The 18,789-nt window shown below is 41.4% G+C and overlaps 1 protein-coding gene across 1 annotated transcript; it reads left to right on the top strand.

The window, feature by feature from the left end:
- Positions 1-222: 222 nt before the first annotated feature.
- Positions 223-17,856, top strand: LOC136444201 (zinc finger FYVE domain-containing protein 16-like). The gene is made up of 17 exons (XM_066441699.1): positions 223-336; positions 2,796-2,915; positions 3,202-6,630; positions 7,056-7,283; positions 7,783-7,971; positions 8,399-8,643; positions 9,099-9,255; positions 9,721-9,843; positions 10,286-10,450; positions 10,897-11,121; positions 11,687-11,769; positions 12,347-12,451; positions 12,737-12,968; positions 13,470-13,632; positions 14,300-14,426; positions 14,756-14,908; positions 15,041-17,856. The coding sequence occupies exons 2-17, from the start codon at positions 2,846-2,848 to the stop codon at positions 15,200-15,202; spliced, it is 5,856 nt and encodes a 1,951-aa protein (XP_066297796.1). The 5' UTR covers positions 223-336; positions 2,796-2,845; the 3' UTR covers positions 15,203-17,856.
- The last annotated feature ends 933 nt before the right edge of the window (positions 17,857-18,789 follow it).

Below are 18,789 nucleotides of genomic sequence, written 5' to 3'. Positions count from 1 at the left end.
CGTAATAGGGAAGTATGCATGCTACTATCTTATCAAAATGCTTGTTATCAGTAGAAAAGCACACAAATATTTGTTCAGAATTGTATTTAATTTCCTATCTTAGAACTGTTGTTATGAATAACATTTAAATACATGAATGTAGAATATACTAGAACTACAGTTACACTATTTTACCTGTTATCTAAATGAGCTGATTTGACAGGTCAAAGGACGCGGTGCCTGGTACATGTTACGCGCATGCTCCATTCAATACGGATAAAAAGATGGCGACGACGATTTCCAAAGCTGACACTTTCTTCCTGGTTTGACAAATTCGGCGAAAAAACAAAGAATCAGGTGAGTTTCACCACTCATGATAGTATTCTTAGATGAAAAAGAACATATTGGAGTTAGTTCGTGGCCCAAAATTGTGGATGTGAACGAAATAAACAATTTATGACCTAGGCAAGAATCAGCAGGTGAAATTTATGTTGGGTTCGTGTTCACGACGTTTTTCCATTTCGATGATTCATGGTTGTGGAATGTTCACATGATTGTAGGAACCACGAAATTATGTGTCGTTTTTTACCAGTATTTTATGGCTATGGTTTTGATGTCCCTTTCAACAACATTTGTATTGAGGACTTCGCTGGGAATAAATTTGTGACTAAGTTACGTGGCCAGTGCGGCGTACGCTATGCCGACCAATAAAATTAGTTACAACGCAGGCAAGTGGATCTAATAATATACGTAAAAGAGAAACGTAGAAATCTGAGTACAAAAGACTTAAAATCCAATTGTCCATATCGTTCATAATCCACTATACTTCCTGGTTTAGATCTGTAACATAAGGTACTAGTCGAAATAAAAATTAAAGTCAGAATTGAATTTTATGGATTATTTCATTAAGTAAGATGATAGCTAAGTTATATGTTAAAAAGAAGTACATATAGATCATACTACATGACTGGTATGATAATTCTCAACAGAGCAAGAGAAATTTGATGTGATCACGAGGGTGTTTTATTAGGTCAATAGGTCGTGCCTGGTGGTACTAGTACAGCAACCACAAAATCAATATGGTGGCATTTCTATCAGGTCTATGCATTAACAATGGTAGGTTGTCCTAACCTCCAAGCAGATGAAGGTTTCAGCTTTACGACATGTTCTTATTGTGATTTGTACACCTTTCTAGTCCAAGTTTTTAGCTCATCTTCTTCTAGAGCTAAAACACGGACCACTAGAAAGATACAAAACAACACTAGTACAGTCAAACTTGTCCATCCAACCAACTCTATCCTACAACCAACTCTTGTCAACAACCACATTCAGACAGTCCCGTCCGATTTTACATAGTAAGTGAACTCTTTCAAGCAACCAACTGCAGGCTTCAACCAGCAACCACTTCCTCATGGGCCCCAGGGGTCATACTGTGTAGATTTTACACTCCATTCAACAACAAAAATGATTGACAGCGGCAATCAGTCCAGCGAGCCTTTCAATAAAAGATTCTACAGTCGACGGCAAGCTTGTGTTTATGTAGCAACAAATGTGGAACAAATTGAATTCAAATATAGCAACAAACGTAGAACAATGGAGACATGAATCTCTATGTAATCATTCATTGTAAGTACAACAAAGGTTTTGTACATGTACCCAAAAAATCTTTTGTCATGTTAACGTTTATTGGCAATGTAATCAACAGTGCATTGTAGTCTTGTAGACAACAACAGTTTAGTTTGTTTTTTCTTGTATATACTGTATCTCTTCACTTGTCTTGTAATTTTATATGCATAGCAGGCAGATAAGTGCTATACGTGCTAAGTATTTATGCAGCCTCATTTATGCCCACAAAATCAGCAAACCGACCCGAGTTTTATCCAACAGCCAACTCCAGTCAACAACCACATTTCCTTGGTCCCTTGACTGGTTGTTGGATGCAAGTTTGACTGTAGTAGTACTGCAGCATGTTAAAAACTGAGCTGAACCCTACCCCTGCTTGGAGAATAACACAGATCCCGAAAGTATGCTTTGGTCAACAACTTTTGTTAACTTCACATTTTATTTGTTGATGACATTAATTTGAAGGATTACTTTCAATCCATCAATGCCACGATTTTAGATTCTATTTGTGAATTTTAGTCTTGTTGATGACTGAGGGTTGTTTGGGTGGCCTTTGTTGTCATTGCATGCATAAGCTGGGAAAAACACTGAGGGCACAAAATCTTCAATACATGTACAAATAATATTCAGATTTGTCATTACTCAAGCATAAATCTTTTATGTAAATGGTAATGTACATTTGTACATTTGTACAAGTGTGGGTCATTGCCAAAAGATTTGTACTGTAAATGTATTAAATGTCAATTCACTTATTTTCACTGTGTTTAAAGTTTGCAGTTGAAACAGTTCTGTAAATACATTGGAAACAAATATTCGCAGTGTCATGAATTTGTGGTCAAGATTTACATACACGTACAGTAGCTTGCAATATTGCACGTTGTGGGGGTATTTCAAGCCCTGACTTTTACTGGCAAATCAATTATTGTAAGATCATGTATTTGACCTGCTGGGATATTGGACCAGTGGCTGCTGAAACTTGGCAGGAGTTTTATTATTTCTGCTGTGTAATGAAGTACACACTTGGGTGTAAATAGTGATGCCAGCTGTTGTATGTTTTAGTGTACAGCACATATTTACCATGTAATTGTTTGTTTACTTTAGATAGTTATGGTTCATTTACATGTTTCTCTAAATTTGTCCAAGCTGGTTTTAATCAAGTTTTTCATGGTAACCCGTGTGCTGATCACTTCCAGGTTTCACACTACAGCCAAGTGGGTGAAAGGGGAGCTAAAGACGTTGAAAAATGGAACAGTCCTTCTTTGCTGCAGCTAATGATTTGGACAATGTCCTTGACGAGTTTGAAAGAAATGAAGGTATGAGAGTCTATTGAGAGACAGATGTATTGATTTATACCAATTGTTCTTGTATAAGTGTTTTAGGGAGTTGGAAGTTACTGTATTAATAACGTTGAATTAATTTCAAGATGGGTGTTTACTGTATATGAACTGTTATAATTCATATATTTTGTAATATTATTTTTTGATACTCATCCTATTAAACATTTATTGATTATTCATTGATTTGATGAATAAAAGAGTGCTGGCTTGGAGAGCTTATTGGAATGTGACAGACTGTACCCACCAACCTATATCTCTACAGATTTCCAGCTTGGGCAGAGTGTAGACTTTCCTACAGCCAAGCCAACACCACCAGCTCAAGCTCCACAAACCAATGCACCTGGTAACCGAGCCCCAGACAGCAGCCTGGCAGGCTTCTACCCTGTCATAACAGGAGATGGAGCAAGGGCTAGTCCCCAGTACCACCCTGCTGCAGTGCTGCAGCATCCCACAGGGGGCGCTGTGTACAATGGCGGCAACTATAGTGGTGGGGACGGTGGGATGGCAAGCTTTGGTGCTCAGAGTCAAGTAAAGGGATATCCAGGTCACTCCAATGTGAATGGCCCAACAGGACAGCTTTTGGGGACATCCACTGCCAGTAACTACCAATCACAAGCGGGACTTGTAAACTATCAGACAACGGGAGCAGGCACCTTCCATGGGTACCAAGGACAGCCGGGAATGAACACACATCAAGCTCAAGTAGCTGTGAACAACCTTCAGGAACAACAGGCTCTGAGCAGCTACCAAACAGTGGCAGGACAGAACAGCTATTCTGAACAGGGAGGGGTGAACAGCTTTCCAACTCAGCCACCAATGGGCAGTTACCAACCACATGTAGGAAACAGCAGTTTCCAGGCCCAGACAGGGTTGAACAGCTATCCAGCAGCTGGAGGTCTTATCCCCCACCCTCTACCAGGTGTGTCACAACATCCTACTGTTAGGCAACCTGACTTTCAACTTCCAGGGCCAATGCTAGACAGCCAGGTTCAGTCCTCAGTGCCATCGCTCAACACCCAACCATCCATGTCACTCCACGGTGGAGCATACCCCAGTGTTGGGAGAAGCTCATCCCCACCAAAACCAGTGAACCTAGCAACTCCTGAAGCTCAGGTCCCAAATAGTACAGCAATGGTTAAACCTGACCTGTATCCTATGTCAGCAGGACTGACACAAGGTGTGAGTAGCACTGGGACTGGCACAATAGTCGGCGTAGGGCAAGGGATGTATCCTTCTGTACCAGCCTCAACTGGCCTGTACCCAGCAGCTGACCTAACACAACCCACCATAGAATCAAATGTTGTTGGACTCAAAGGTGATGGGCTCTACCCACAAACAGCAACATTAACCCAAATGGCCAATATTGCTACCGAAGGCAAAGTTGGAATAACCAGTAGTGTGAAAGGTGGTGGATTGTATCCTCAGACTACCGGCCTCCAGACGACTTTAGGAACTGGCGGTGTAGCTTCGATATCACCTGGCATCGTTGGTGGGGAAGGAACCATGTATCCCAGCATTGGACTGGCAAAGCCTGTAACAACAAATATCCAAGCTCAAGCTACTGCTGACGAATTAGTAAAATACATGATGACTTCCCAGATCCTTAAAAAAGACAGGGATACACAGCCGGCACTGTCCTCTGGTAATCCAAATGTGAGCTTTGAATCTGCCCCTATCACTGTTAACACAATGGGAGAGGGAGGTCTGCAGTCAGCAGCTTCTTTAGAAGTCAATCTTGGAGGGAAACCAGCCCCAAAAGCACAAATATCCAGCCTGTCAAACTCAAGAAGTGGTAAAACAGATCTAGAAGACATAGTCCAAGACACAGGTGAAAGAAGGAATGTTATAGCACCAACTACAGGTATGAACATTCTGGGAGCAACTGAGAAGGAAAACAAAGGAGAAGGGCAGAAACAGGGACTGGAAAACAACATGACTGCGAACATTGTTACTAAGGAGGACATTGGTAGAAAAGTTGAGAATAGCCAGTTAACTGTAACAGCCATCAATTCAAGCATTAGTATTCCCAATGTAGAACAGACTGTAGTGTTATCTGACAATAAGGCAACAATACCACCTGAACAAGTAGCATACAGAAGTCAAGGAATTGAAGAAAGTGTTGTATTGGAAGATGATAAATCAAGTGAGCCAATTCATTCCAATGATACAAGTGTTGGGGATGGAAACACGGGCATGACTCAGAACTCCAAAATGACATCAGCGGCATTGAAGGGCAATGGGAATGTGCTAGGGGGCGCAACTGCAACAGGAAATATTTCAGTGCAGAAGAATGAAGTAGAGCAAACTGCCACAGAGGACTTGAAAATGGCAGAAAATGTAGATGGCGTAGAACAAGCAAAGGGCGGGGCTCAAATGATAGGCTTCACTCCAGAGGCAGAGGTAGAGGAAGAGTTTGATGATGCAGAAATAGATGCTTACCTTGGGACAGAGGGAGTTGGCCTTGGCAACTCTGGGAATGAGAGCATGGTGGAGGCAGGCAGAGAGGATGCTAGGGTTCCTAAATCAGATGCAGTGTTGGAACAAGTCATGGAAAAGTCAAGCCAAGAAGGGTCTGTAACGAGTGTTTCACAGCTACCAGTTACTCTCTTCCTTCCAACTTCTGGTGGTGAGAGGAAAGAGCAAAAGTCAGACCAGGTATTGAACAACAATGAAGGAAAAACCAGCCCAGAGGGTGGGGTGACTGTAGTTGGAGAACTATCTGATGCTGATCCCTTTTTCAGTGCGCAGGCAAGCACCAGTCCAACTGATACTATAACATCAATGGAAGAAGAAGAGGAACGTTGTAGAATGTCACAGACAGCTGCTGCAACATCACCTGTTAACAGTATTCTTGATGACAGGACTATTGAACAAAAAGCTGGGAATTCTGAGACTTACGTGAAGGAGGGATTGGAAGAAAGATTTCAAATTGAGTCCAGAAAGCTCTCTGACATCATAGCAAACGATGGCAACCTCGACGAAGGCATCGCAGATACAATGGCAACAGGTAGACTAGACCATGGTGATGGTCTGAGAACTGTTGAAGATTTTTCAGCGTCAGGTTTGGTAGGAAAGAACATAGAGGCAGCAGCTTGGAGTGAAGAGAAAGCTGGAAGCACGGTTAACCGTGCAACGGAGACAGAGAGGATGCTGGGACTGCCCGTGGACATTAAAGCAACAGTACATCAACAGGGAGGGGAGGGGGAGGGTGGGGGTAATCCCGAGGGGCAGGGGATTTCTGCTTCGCTCGACGGTGCGCAGAGCCTGAGCTCTGCAGGAGCACACTATGGTGAGGACGGAACAAACCCTTCGTTACAGGGGACAGCCACACTTGGAGACAACCCTAGTCACAGCCAGCAACCACCCGGTCACACCCAGCAACCACCCAGTTACACCCAGCAACCACCCGGTCACACCCAGCAACCAAACCAGACTGAATCTGCTGTGGATGGAGACAGAAGTATGCAGACAGCAGTGGCCAACATGGCGATCAGTGGACAGATGGAACACGATCAACAACAACAACCAATCACAGACTACTGTGAGCCGTGGGACACGAGACAAGCCCCTCACCAGGACATGCCACAGGACGGAGTCAGGATGCCCCCACACCCTCCCCTGGGTGTGGCCTCCCCGGAGGATGTTGGGTTCCCGCCCAATGTGGAGATGTTCAGGGATGACCTCAGTTCAGGTGAGATGGCAGTCGAGTTTCTGTTCCTTTTCTTTGTGTCCAATCCAATCTGAACCAAAGAAAATTCTCATCATTTGGCCGGCTGGTGTCCATAATCCTAACTGTGCTGTCTTCTATGAGTTTTCTGTGATTCCATTTAATTGGCTTCACTGTTATCATGACTGCCTCTTGCCAGTAAGATGTAATCCTAATTTTCTGCATCAAAAGCTTTACGTTCAATTAGCATCACACCTGAACCGAGGGTCATTCTATGAACCCTCCAACTGATTTTTCCATCTAACTGCGACACTTGTTTGTGCCATATACAGAATGATCATCAGACCACTAATCAACATATCTCAATGCCCTAGCATTGTCAAGTCTTTGGAATTGCATAACCTTTGTTGTATTTTTTTCTTATCATGTTCTGATTTTCTCTCGTTCAGTTCTGCCATCAGATATTGGCTGGGAGGCCCCAGTGTGGGTCCCCGATGAGGATGCACCAAACTGCATGAAGTGTGAGGCCAAGTTCACGTTCACCAAGCGGCGGCACCACTGCAGGGCCTGCGGGAAGGTGCTGTGTTCGGCCTGCTGTAGTCAGAAGGCGCGTCTGGCGTACATGGACAACAAGTCAGCGCGCGTCTGCTCAACATGCTACAACATTCTACAGAGAGGTACCAAGATGTACATTATGCATACCATGTAAACCATGTGCATTTATATTCATTGTGTTGCTGGTGTGTTACGCCGAATGGCGGTTATACTGGCTATACAGATACAGAATACAGATACTAATGTTCATCCAAATAATGATATTTCCATTCGCTGTACTGACTGCAGTGCTATTCAAGACCCCTAAAAACATATAAATAGCTTTTTTCTGAAAATATTTTATGCTGTGCTACATTCTACATAGAGGTACATGTAGAATACTTTAGTTTAAATCTGTTGTTTGATTTTTGGTTTGTTCTAGACTAGTACCGTTGGTTGCAACAGTGTTTAAGAACGGATCCCTAGAAGAAATGAAAATCTACATTTGTAATCATTCTGTTATGTAGAATTTGCTGTGTTATGCGCTCTCAACTGCCTTTTTTAGCTGGGGAAAGTTTGTTAATTTTTGCATTTTAGCATGTGCCATTATTGGAGTAAACGTGACTTTCTTGTTGTTTGCAGCCCAGGCCAGAGGTCAGATTGCAGGCATCAGCCAGGTCACCCCGTCTTCAGGTCAGGCTTCTCCCAACCCTAACAACCCCATGGAGTACTGCTCCACTCTCCCACCTATGCAGCAGGCACAGGAAGCACTGCAGAGGCCACCCCCGAGTGTCCTGGTCCCTGTGGGAGGAAGGCCCCAAGGTGCTTTGGGTAGGTAGAAACTACTGTAAATTGTGAAAAATTCATGATTGATTTATGTTTATGATTTTTGCGATGTGAGCTCAACCACAACTCTCAGATTGTCCAGTTTATCGTTTGTTGTTCCCCATCTTGCAAGGATTAGCCATGCTTGCACATAGATGGCGTAGCTTGATGGTAGGCTGACAGGTTGTCAACCATAAGCCAGTTCTTTCCTCTCCTACTGCAAACTTAAGTCCCAGCAAACTTCAAACAATTTACAGTAAATAGTACTATTTCCTGAAAAAGTGTACTGCATGCAGTATACATATGTTTTAGATCTATTCTCCCTATTACTTTTAAAATATAAAGCCATTGACTAGATGTTTTACCATGTGTAAAAAAAGGACCTTTTTTTTGCAACTTCTTAAAGTTTCACTTTGATGAAATCATTATACAGGTGTTGCCCAGAGAGAGGGACGGCATGTGAGATTTTCTGACGGAAGTATCCCCGGTGGAGACGGGACCTCCGACTCCTCTACCCCCTCCACCCCCTCCCACCCTATCACCACCCCCCAGGGGGCAGCTGCCGTGAGACCCAGAGCCGCACCAAACACATCCCCTCAACATAAGGGGTCCCCCAGTAAAACAACTGAGACTAGGGCTAGACTGAGTCCCTCCAAAAACAGAGGTCAACATTCAGAGGTGAGATTCAAACATATGTTCCTTTGGCAACAAAAGAAAACTTCCCAACATTGTAATGCACTTCTTTGTTCTTGCTTTTTTGGAAGCCGCCACAAAACATGGCATGTTTGAATTGGTGGGAAAAAACAATGTAAAACAGATGAACTTGACAGTCTGCACCGAATGACTGTGCTAGACTGGTTTATACCTTTTACTTGTTTTGATGTCCAGTTATCCATTCAACTTGCTAAAGGAGATTCTGCTTTGTCTGAAAGTGTATTCTTAATATGTTTTCATATCAAATGGAACCAAGCAGCGGGTTTCAAGCAAATCAACCTTAACTCCCTCTTGAATATGAAAACATGATATAAGCTGTTGAAAGCGTAGAGAATGTAGAATATATCTACCTAACTTCTAGGTGAGTTAAAGCGACAGGTTGATTTTGTTCTCATTATTTCTCCGAATGTTTTCTACAGAGGCAGTCGGGAAGTCCCCGCCACGGAGGAAGTCCACGGAAAACAGGGAGCCAAAGGTCACCCCCAAGGTCACGTCAGTCATCGAGAACAAAGAGTCTAATTCCTGAGGAGGAAGACAGACTGCCTCCAGTCATTTTGTCCATAGGAGACAAAGGAGGTTAGTACATGTTCACTAACTAACATGTTTATGTGCTTCGTCTGCTAATACCAATAAAATATGTATAATTTCTTATGCACTTCTGTTAGATATTTCATAACAAGCCATGTGTATGTACTTAATTCACATTCAGAGTTAGAGTCATACATGCACCTCTCTTTTGGATAACAGATTTGAACAGGCTAATTTTACAGTCATACAGTCATTGCTAGAAAATGGTACAAGATTTGACTAGTCAGCTTAGACTAATTAGAGGTAAATGAATTATCAGAAAGACTATGGTCATGGTAATTATTTGATTTCGCTGCTAAAGTAGTTTTTGCTGTTTATCATACTGAAATCTGACTGTATTGTTTTCTATTTCATAAGTCACAGATCATGCTGTATTCCTACTACTGACATTCTTGTGTTACTTAGATATGTACTACTAGCATCTTTTTTAAAACTTGCCTTGTTCTAATACAGACTACGAGGTAGATTCAGAGCCAGACCCTGACAGAACCCTGGCGGAGATAAAGAGGGAGGAGACTGACCCTGTCATGTTTCTGGCCAACCCAAACCTAGTGGTGCTGGTCAAGGTCATCAACTGTGAGTAAAACATTTCTCTTTCAAAGCTTTCCTTACATGTCTGCTGTCGAGATACAAGGGCTGTCATCAGGATCTGTCAAAGGATGGAAATTTTCTTGTTGGGACAAACAAGATATTCCAAAAATCTAAACTTCATGACTTGATGAAAATGTCTTTTTGTAAGCTTAAAATGACAGATCTAGCAAAAAAAAATTGGACTCCCAGAAAGATTAGCGGGACAAAAAACAATTAAACGCTGGAGACAGTCCTCCAAGATTCATGAACTATATAATATATATGATACAACATATCTAGAACTTGACATGATTTTGATATTGGATGAAAAAAAGGATGTCTACCTTGATTTCTGTGTGTGTGTGGTTTCAGGTGTTATAAAATTTACTATCCTTTTTCACAAGTTGACACTCTTTTTCACATGTCCCTTGCCTGTTGTTTCCCCCAGTGTCGTGCTGTGTGAACAGGCTGTGCTGGTGCTTCTCCACCCGTGGTATGCACACCGTCAGCCAGGACGAGGTGGTCATCCTGCTGGAGGCCATGCCCGACGACGACGTCATCCCGCGCGACATCTTTGCCCACCTGCAAATGGTGTATGAGGAGGCAGGCAAAGGTCAGACTAGAAACAAAGTTTCACAGGCAAACGTAGTATAATGGACTCTCAGGAAAGGTTAGACTAGAAAAAAATTTGAGAGGCTAACACTATATAATTGGCTCTCAGGAAAAGTTAGAATAGAAAAAAGTTTAAGAGGCAAATACCAAGCTCTATATAATGGACTCTCAGCTACACAACCAAATGGATTTTATCTGCCATGTATCATTTATGGCACATTTGACCAATTGCTGACGTCACATGTCCGTAAAGACGTGTGTCAATAAGGTCACGTGTCTGTAACTCTCGCAAGTTTTTGTTTAGAAGTGATTGGTTATCATTGATCCTTTGCGTACCTAGGGATGGTGCACTAGAGATCTCTCAAATACACTGTTTTTCAAAGTGGCGGATTTATGTAACCCGGCGGATTAATGTAAATGGAGGTTATATTTCTCCTGTGTTTGCAGGTAACACAGTGGGAGACCTGGGCCACACCATCTTCAACCAGCCGTTCCTGGGAAGCCGTGAGCACGGAGGCTTCCTGTACATCCAGCCCACCTTCCAGTGCACCCAGCGCCTGATCCTGCCGGACCCTCCCTACGTGGTGGGGGTGCTGCTGCAGAAGTGGGAAACACCCTGGGCAAAGGTCTTCCCCATTCGTCTCATGCTCAGGCTGGGGGCAGAGTTCAGATGTGAGTTAAATTTTTTTTTGTGTACAAGTATATGTACATGTATGTATATACAGCTTACACCAAAGCAAATTGTTCATCTGGCCAAAGACAAAAAGAACTGGAAGAAAGTCACAGTCGCCTGCTGCACAGACGATCAATGATGATGATGTTATGTATGTACTGGTGTAGCAGGCCAGAATACACCCCTGGCCGGAAGCTACCCAGGTGTATTATGGCCAGGGGTACATTATGGTCTGCTAAGTCTGTGGTCATCACATGCAGCAGACTATAGTGGGAAAGAAGTAGCATGCAGAATTCTGTAAAGCAAGTATTTGTAGGAATGGAAGGCCTGTTAGCTTTTAGCAATAACCCTGGCAAAGACATAGAAAGAGACAGAAAGATTTAAAACCTCCAGATACGTTTCGTCACTGACGAAAGACAGCGGATGCTGTCTGAAATGTCTGACCATTTCCAAATTTTATCCAGTTGCTTGCCTGTGTACCTTGCATAGACAGAAAGATTCATTGATTTCTTTTTCCAACATGTACATCTACTCACATTTTTTCACATTTTCTCCTGCCCTCAGACTACCCCTGTCCCCTCTTCAGTGTGCGGTTCCGCAAACCCGTGTACTGTGAGATCGGACACACCATCATGAACCTACTGGCTGTGAGTTGCCCACACTTTTAAAATTAATCAAAGCAGTACTGTTCATGTTTTTGTCACACACAACTTGACATGTCTCAATGGTCTCAGGATCTGGCCCTGATCATGTTACCAGAAATCAAGGTACAATTCCCAATTCTAGTTCATTCTGGCCCTTAGCCACAATATGTAACATTGTATGTTATATATATATATATAGGGTTTAATGTATACTACCATAAACACTTTTTTGGGTCTGTCATATGACATCAGGGATCTAGCCAGCACCCGTCATTCCATAATTAGATGGAATTTCGTTGCATAATTTTTTATGGAAACTTTTTAGACCATTCTGTCAACCTTGATGGACAAAAATCCATGAGTAAAGATGTAAGTTTGTACAAAGTGACAGAAAAAAGAAGACTCTTTGTAGGATCTTTCCGTCAATTGGCATTGGGATGATGGAAACAAATTTCAAGCTAGCTATAGAACCCTGTATGGCATATCTATCAAGGAAATGTTGACATTTTGTACTTCCTTCCAACAGAATCATTATTCTGTCAGTACAATCTGAGTGCTTACACTTTTCCTTCATCTGCAGGATTTCCGTAACTTCCAGTACATGTTGGGGCAGGTGAGGGGTGTGGTCATACTACTGGAGGACAAGAGAACTCTGGTCAGGATACCCAGCAACAGATATGATGATGTAAGTGCCTTGTTCCAACAAAATTACTGTTTGTTTGGTCTCAAGAGAAACCCTCTTATTTTATTACTTAGCCACAGTTTCCCTTGCTTCTTGATCCATTCTTTTATATAAGGTGACCGTGAAAACAGTGAGCATAAAGTTACAGTGAAAGAAACAAGAATTACAGTATTCTGCTTTCTTTTGCTCTATGCTAAACTTGTCTTCAAGTGCCAAACTGAAGTGTTTTCTATCTGTTAGTCTGACTGTTTGATTTTTGTTTTGATTATTTCTTCTACCTGTTTCCAGATGATGAAGGTGCTGAACAACTGTAACGAACACGTCCTCTCCTGGGGCTCTAACTTCAGCGAGGAGGCGGACTCCCATCTCGTGTGTATACAGAACGACGAGGGCGCGTACCAGACCCAGGCCATCAGCATCCAGAACCGCCAGCGGAAGGTGACGGGTGCCAGCTTCATCGTGTTTAACGGATCCCTGAAGACTACAGCTGGGCTGAGGGGAAAGTCCAGTATTGTAGAGGGTAAGCTGAATTTTAGATACTGTAAATGCAGAAATGTTTGCCAAGGTTGTATTGTGGCGTTTTTTTGCCTGTGTTTCTGTTGCACTAATATTGTTTCATACGTGAACACTCCATTTTTTCTCCAAATTAGAACCATGCAAACTTAGATGCATTTACAAAAGATTTTGGGATATTTCATGTCTGAAGTTTGGCCATCATGTGATTATTCAGTATGTAAAATTATAAAAAAAGAGTTAGACGTTTCAGACAGCATTCAATGTACTGGCAAAAGACAGCGAATGCTGTCTAAAACATCTGTTTCAAAATCTTATCCAGTTGCTTGAGTAACTGTTTTTGGTGCAAGACAAGGAAAACTTAATCATGTGCCACTTCTTTCATTTATTCTAGGGACAGATTATCAAGGACTGTAGATTTATGATAAGTGGAAAGAAAAATTACAAATTGTTTTTTTTGCCTGGATGTCTGACCTTCATCAAAGTTTCTTCTTGTTGCGCCCTACAGATGGAGTGATGGTGCAGATCCTGCCGGAGACAATGTCGGAGCTCCGCCAGGCGCTGCGGAACATGAAGGACTACACCATCGGCTGTGGGAGCACGGCTGCCGAGGAACCCGACGAGACGGTGGAGGTTCGCTGGGTGGAGGACGACCGCAAGATGAACATTGGGTATGTATGTTCCATTGAGTAGTTCCATGGCAGGCTGGAGGCCTGGAGGCCTGCCCGCCGTAGTTTGGGCTACTCTCTTCCTACTTTGCCCCTGATGGGGGTAACCCATGATGATGTTGATGATGATGTTACACCGTAGAACCTTGCTTTCTGTGGAGTACTGTAATTCTTGAAATGTTTGTGGCAGTTTTATTATTGTGATTGTTGCGTTGACCTCTCCTTCGTAAACTTATGAAACCGCAAATATACGTTTCCTATGCATTACTACTGTACTACAGAATTGTTTCAACCACAAATTTAGAACACCGTAAAAACCTTCTTTCCCCTCCTATCACCAAACAAAACGACCAGAAATGTAGATGAATGTACAGTAGTTTGTAATCTGATATAAATTATCTATTTGGTGCTTTGTCCTCAGTGTTCATAGTCAAATGTAACATCATGTTTTCAGCTTGGTTGATAAAAAACAAGCCATTGACAAATTTATTGGTTGATTGTTTTTTTGTCACACTTACATTTCTTATTCTTCAACCTTTCAGTGAAATTCCTGATATGTCTATTTCTGTAACTATATCAGACTCTGTATAACCACTATGACCACTATCAGGCGTAACTATTTGTTAGAGTATACTTATACTGACACTGATGTATGCCTTTGTTATTGTAGGGTGACAAGTCCTATCGATGGCCAGTCCATGGAAGGCTTGACCAACATCCATGTGCACAGTGGCATGGACTTTGCTGGGGAACACAGGACCATTCGCTGGACAGAAGTCTTCTTCTTGCAAACTGAGGTAGGGGAAAACAATGCATGCTTTGACTGAAAACAGAAAAGTGACTGCCCTTTGGCGTAACACACCAGCTTCGCAGGCACGTGGCGCGGCAGCAACTGGTTATATTATACCGAACGACCTGTCACATCTAACCTTCGCATATCCAACTGCATGTGTTTGGTTGTTTAAAGCTATCTAATGAAGATGTTGGATAACGAGTTCCACTCTATGATAGTTCTAGGAAAATATGAACAAATCAATCCTTGGTTGATAAGTCTGGCACTTGAAGGTATGACTATCTCTTGTTCTTTTCTGAGCTGATATTCAATGGTTTTTAACCCCTTCCTCAGGACTCCATGCCCCAGTGTGAGCCCATGGAACTGAGCAGGCTGGCGGAGTCTATCGCCACGGCAACCTGTGTGGCGCTGGTGCAACACCTGGACTCCCTGAGGGAGGCAGGGATGAACAAACTGGGCCTGAGGGTTAACATCGACAGGGACGAGGTGGGGTGTTCTAAATGTTTCATTTAGCCATACAATAACTTTCTACTTTCCTGATATAAGCCAGTGTTAAATTAGAACATTTCTGCATTCACGGTATCTCAGTTTATTCACCATTTTTTCCCCTGTTTTCAGGTTGGTTACGTAGCAGGTTCCAAGAGTCAGTTTCTGCCACCTCTATACATGACCGACCTTGACAATGAACTTATCCCTGTCATACATAACGCAGCAGCGTCCAACCAGGACACGCCCATCAGACTAGAGCTCATCTTCCACATTCTCCACAATGTGGACTGATGTTGTACATAACTTAACTTACAATAAATCTCCAAAATAACTTCATTGTTATATATACACCATCCCACCATCTCTATCTATAGTATATACATGTAAGGTCAAAATCAAGTTAATGTAAGATGTAAAGTATGTTATATATATATAAACATGTCAATAATGAATTTGTAGGGATGAGATGGATGTACTTTGGATAATTTTGATTCGATGTCATTAGATTTCTGATTATTGTAACTTATCATATATGATTTCAAGTACTTCTATCAAAAGTAAGAAACATACATTGCTGAATATTGTCCAAACTCTGACAAAAGACACAGAAAATGATGAGACAGAACTTTCCCCTCAAATCAAATTGTCAGAATACGTTTTCTCTTGAGATGTACATAGTGTTAGACTTGTAGCATCATAGACTTGAACTTTGTACAAACTATTACTTGGCTAAATTCTTACTTCAAAGAAAGTATATGTTGGTACATTATGAAATGTGAAAACATATTATAAAGTCTCTCTGTGCATGATTGGCAAGATAATGGGGTAATTATGTGATTTTGTCGTTAATTTTTGCTGTTAACTTACATTTCTACGGGTTCTCTTGAAGAATCTAAAGAGGAATCAATGTAAGTTTTTCAGTTGTTCAGACAAAACTTGCTGAAAGGGCCATTTGACTGTCTTTATAAGTGAAAGATACAGCAAAGGTAGAAAACAACTTGCACATGTGAACATGCATTTTCAGCTATATGTATAATATGATATGGTGAAAGTAGTCATAGCAACAGTAGAGCATATATTATGGTATACTTATATTGAGTGCTAAGATTTAAAATATGACACTGCCATATGTCATGTTGACACTGAGAATGTGATTATGAATAGAAAGAAGTAGACGATTGAATCACATTTGTTCTGCACTGTCCAACATACGAATGATGTCTTCTGATGCAATAGTTTCTGTTTGATCAAACACTTTGGACAGAATTGGACAAAAATGTAGACCTTCAGAAATAAAGAAATTGAAAGACTAAAAGAACATTTACCTCCCCATCCCTGCAACTTTCCTATTACATTCCTTGGACTACCAGTTCTCTGTATCTGCATGTTTATGCAACATAAGTTTGTACAATGGCTGCCACCAATGTTACCAGTAACAGTGTAACTTTCAGCACAGTCATGTCAGCTTGGATTTTGTAAGAATGATTAATCAAATATTTGAAACATCCCCACTCTGTTTTGCTCCAAAAACATACCCTTCCATTCCTTCCTCTGTAACCGAGTTCGAATACCCAATTGGTTTTATTTTTTTAAACTAATGGCTCTATATTTCTATGCACACAACTGTATCAGTCTTTGTTTAAATACTTTTCTTGTAAAAAGAACTGAATGACTAAAGAGTGCTATTCCCTTTTAAGGGCTTCAGTATTGTACTTTGTTTACCATGCATTGTATGCCTCTCTCAAAAACGTATTTAGCATTTGCATGTATCAGTATTACGGTTCCACCTTGCCTCCGACTGGCAATGTTCGCTGCATTATTTAGTCGTTATATGTAGTTGTAACTGAACATGATGATGATGAGCATGATTGTATATGTTCAAATGTTAGGAAATACAAATTAGGTGTCAGAGCAAATATCATAATCTGACTAGATCTATTCCAGCATGTTAGTTTCTTTTCTTTAGGGGAAAGGATGCTTTATTGTAATCTTTTGCCGATCTAATACAGATATTTTCCTTTTTTTCTGGTAAAACACTGCAGTTCTTTTTCTTGTGTTTCTTTCTTGAAGTAGGAAAAATGCCCCAAATATGTAATTACCAGCTTTGTTCCAAAACTTGTAATGTACACTTTTTGTATTGGGGGAGGTAGGCTGTTGTGAAGAGAGTCTTTGAAATTGTGTTGATCTGTTGATATAACACCAAGGAATGTTTTTAAAAAATTTGATTCATATCAAAAGATCATGGTGATGTGATAGAATGTAGGAAATAATCTTGTGTGCTTTAAAAAGTAAAGACTGAGTTAAATGTGCAGTGCATCATAGCAAGTACATATAATGTCCTTGATCATAGTGATGTAAAATTTACCAAAATATTATTCAAGTTCAACTAACAAGATTGCTTGGACTCTATTAGCTCTGTGATTTGTTGTTTTCTTTGGTGAATGTTAATTTATGTTTCTTTCTTTACGCCTAGTATGACAAATTTTTAACTTGATTTTGATTATGTTTCATTTATGTTTGTAATTTCATCAGTGGGAAGTCTATGCTTGCAAAAGGAATAACCATCCTCAATGTTACAGAGGCTGTAAGTGTTATGTGATATCCTAGCCTCTACCAGGCTCTAGGGGTGGCTGAAAAGAGTAGGAATTGGCCAGATAACATGCCAGAGGAGTTAGCCAGCCATAGGAGTACAGTTAGCCACCTTCTTGCCAGCTAACTCATAAAAGCATGTCAGGTCTGTCTTTTTGGTCAATTTCTACTCTTTCCAGCCACCTCTGGAGCCTGGTAGAGGCTAAGGATGTCCATGTATTGTGACTATAGTAGGATGTATGATTTATACATGCTTCAAAAGTGTCATCTTTAGACATATCGGAATTATAAGAGTGACAATGTTGCTGAAAATGTACAGACAATAAATAAAATTTTTACTCCAATAATGTCAATAATGTGTATTTCTGTGACTATTTGGGTCCATTACTGAGTTCATTGACACTTTGTGTCTGTATTTGAGTGTCAGATCATGTTACTGTTTAATTAGCCCCATGTATGCATATATAGAGGCATGTATATGTTACTGTGAAACTAAGGAGGTTCTTGTCAACCTCCTCGGTCAATCTTACCACTCTTTCGACGAGCGACATCTATCGATTTACCTTAGTACTGCCCGTCACTTAAAACTTCACTTTAGTCAGCAGAGTCAGTGAAGTTGAATTAGATTTCCAAACGGCAGATGGAATCCTTCACCACATATACTGGAATTTCACAAAGGACTCTACTATGTCTAAGTTATTTGTCAACAGAACCCCCCAGCCCTGCCAGCTTGTTTATTTACACTTTAATTTTACGGTCGATCAGCAATGGGAGGGGCAGTGGTTGAGGTAATCCTGCCCCACAGGAGGGGAGCTTACTTGCTAGAGCACCTTGAGACAGAGACCGGCTGGGCTTCATTAAAAAGTGATTAGTGCCGCGAGGAATTACTCAATTTACCGCGAGGAATTTGGCTGCCTCTTTCGTGCTCATCACTACTCTTTCAGCAGCTCTAGGTTAGGCCCCATCTAGTCTCAGTACTAGTAGTCTTTTAAAGAGTTCTTTCAATTTTTCTTGGTGTGTTCCCTGGAGGTAAAAAAAAATAGCTTCAAGGAGGTTTTACCTTGATAAAACCTCCTTCATGTCCTTGGTGTATTCAATATAACGTTATACCGAGCAAAAGTAGAAAGATCAGCAAAACGCCTAAAAACCTTTGTTAGTCTAGTTGGCGAGTATACGTAGCTCATCACTGCATCAAAAGATAACGGTCCTCCGCGACTCCTCCCCCAAGTCACTGTCCCACGCCGGGGCCGATGGGAAGGAAAATGGCGGCAGATTTGAAGATGGATCTG

The sequence above is a fragment of the Branchiostoma lanceolatum genome, chromosome 11, assembly GCF_035083965.1.
Source record: "Branchiostoma lanceolatum isolate klBraLanc5 chromosome 11, klBraLanc5.hap2, whole genome shotgun sequence".
In the NCBI taxonomy this organism is placed as follows: domain Eukaryota; kingdom Metazoa; phylum Chordata; class Leptocardii; order Amphioxiformes; family Branchiostomatidae; genus Branchiostoma; species Branchiostoma lanceolatum.
Note: the sequence above shows the minus strand (reverse complement) of the source record. Positions and strands in the feature narration are given on the sequence as shown.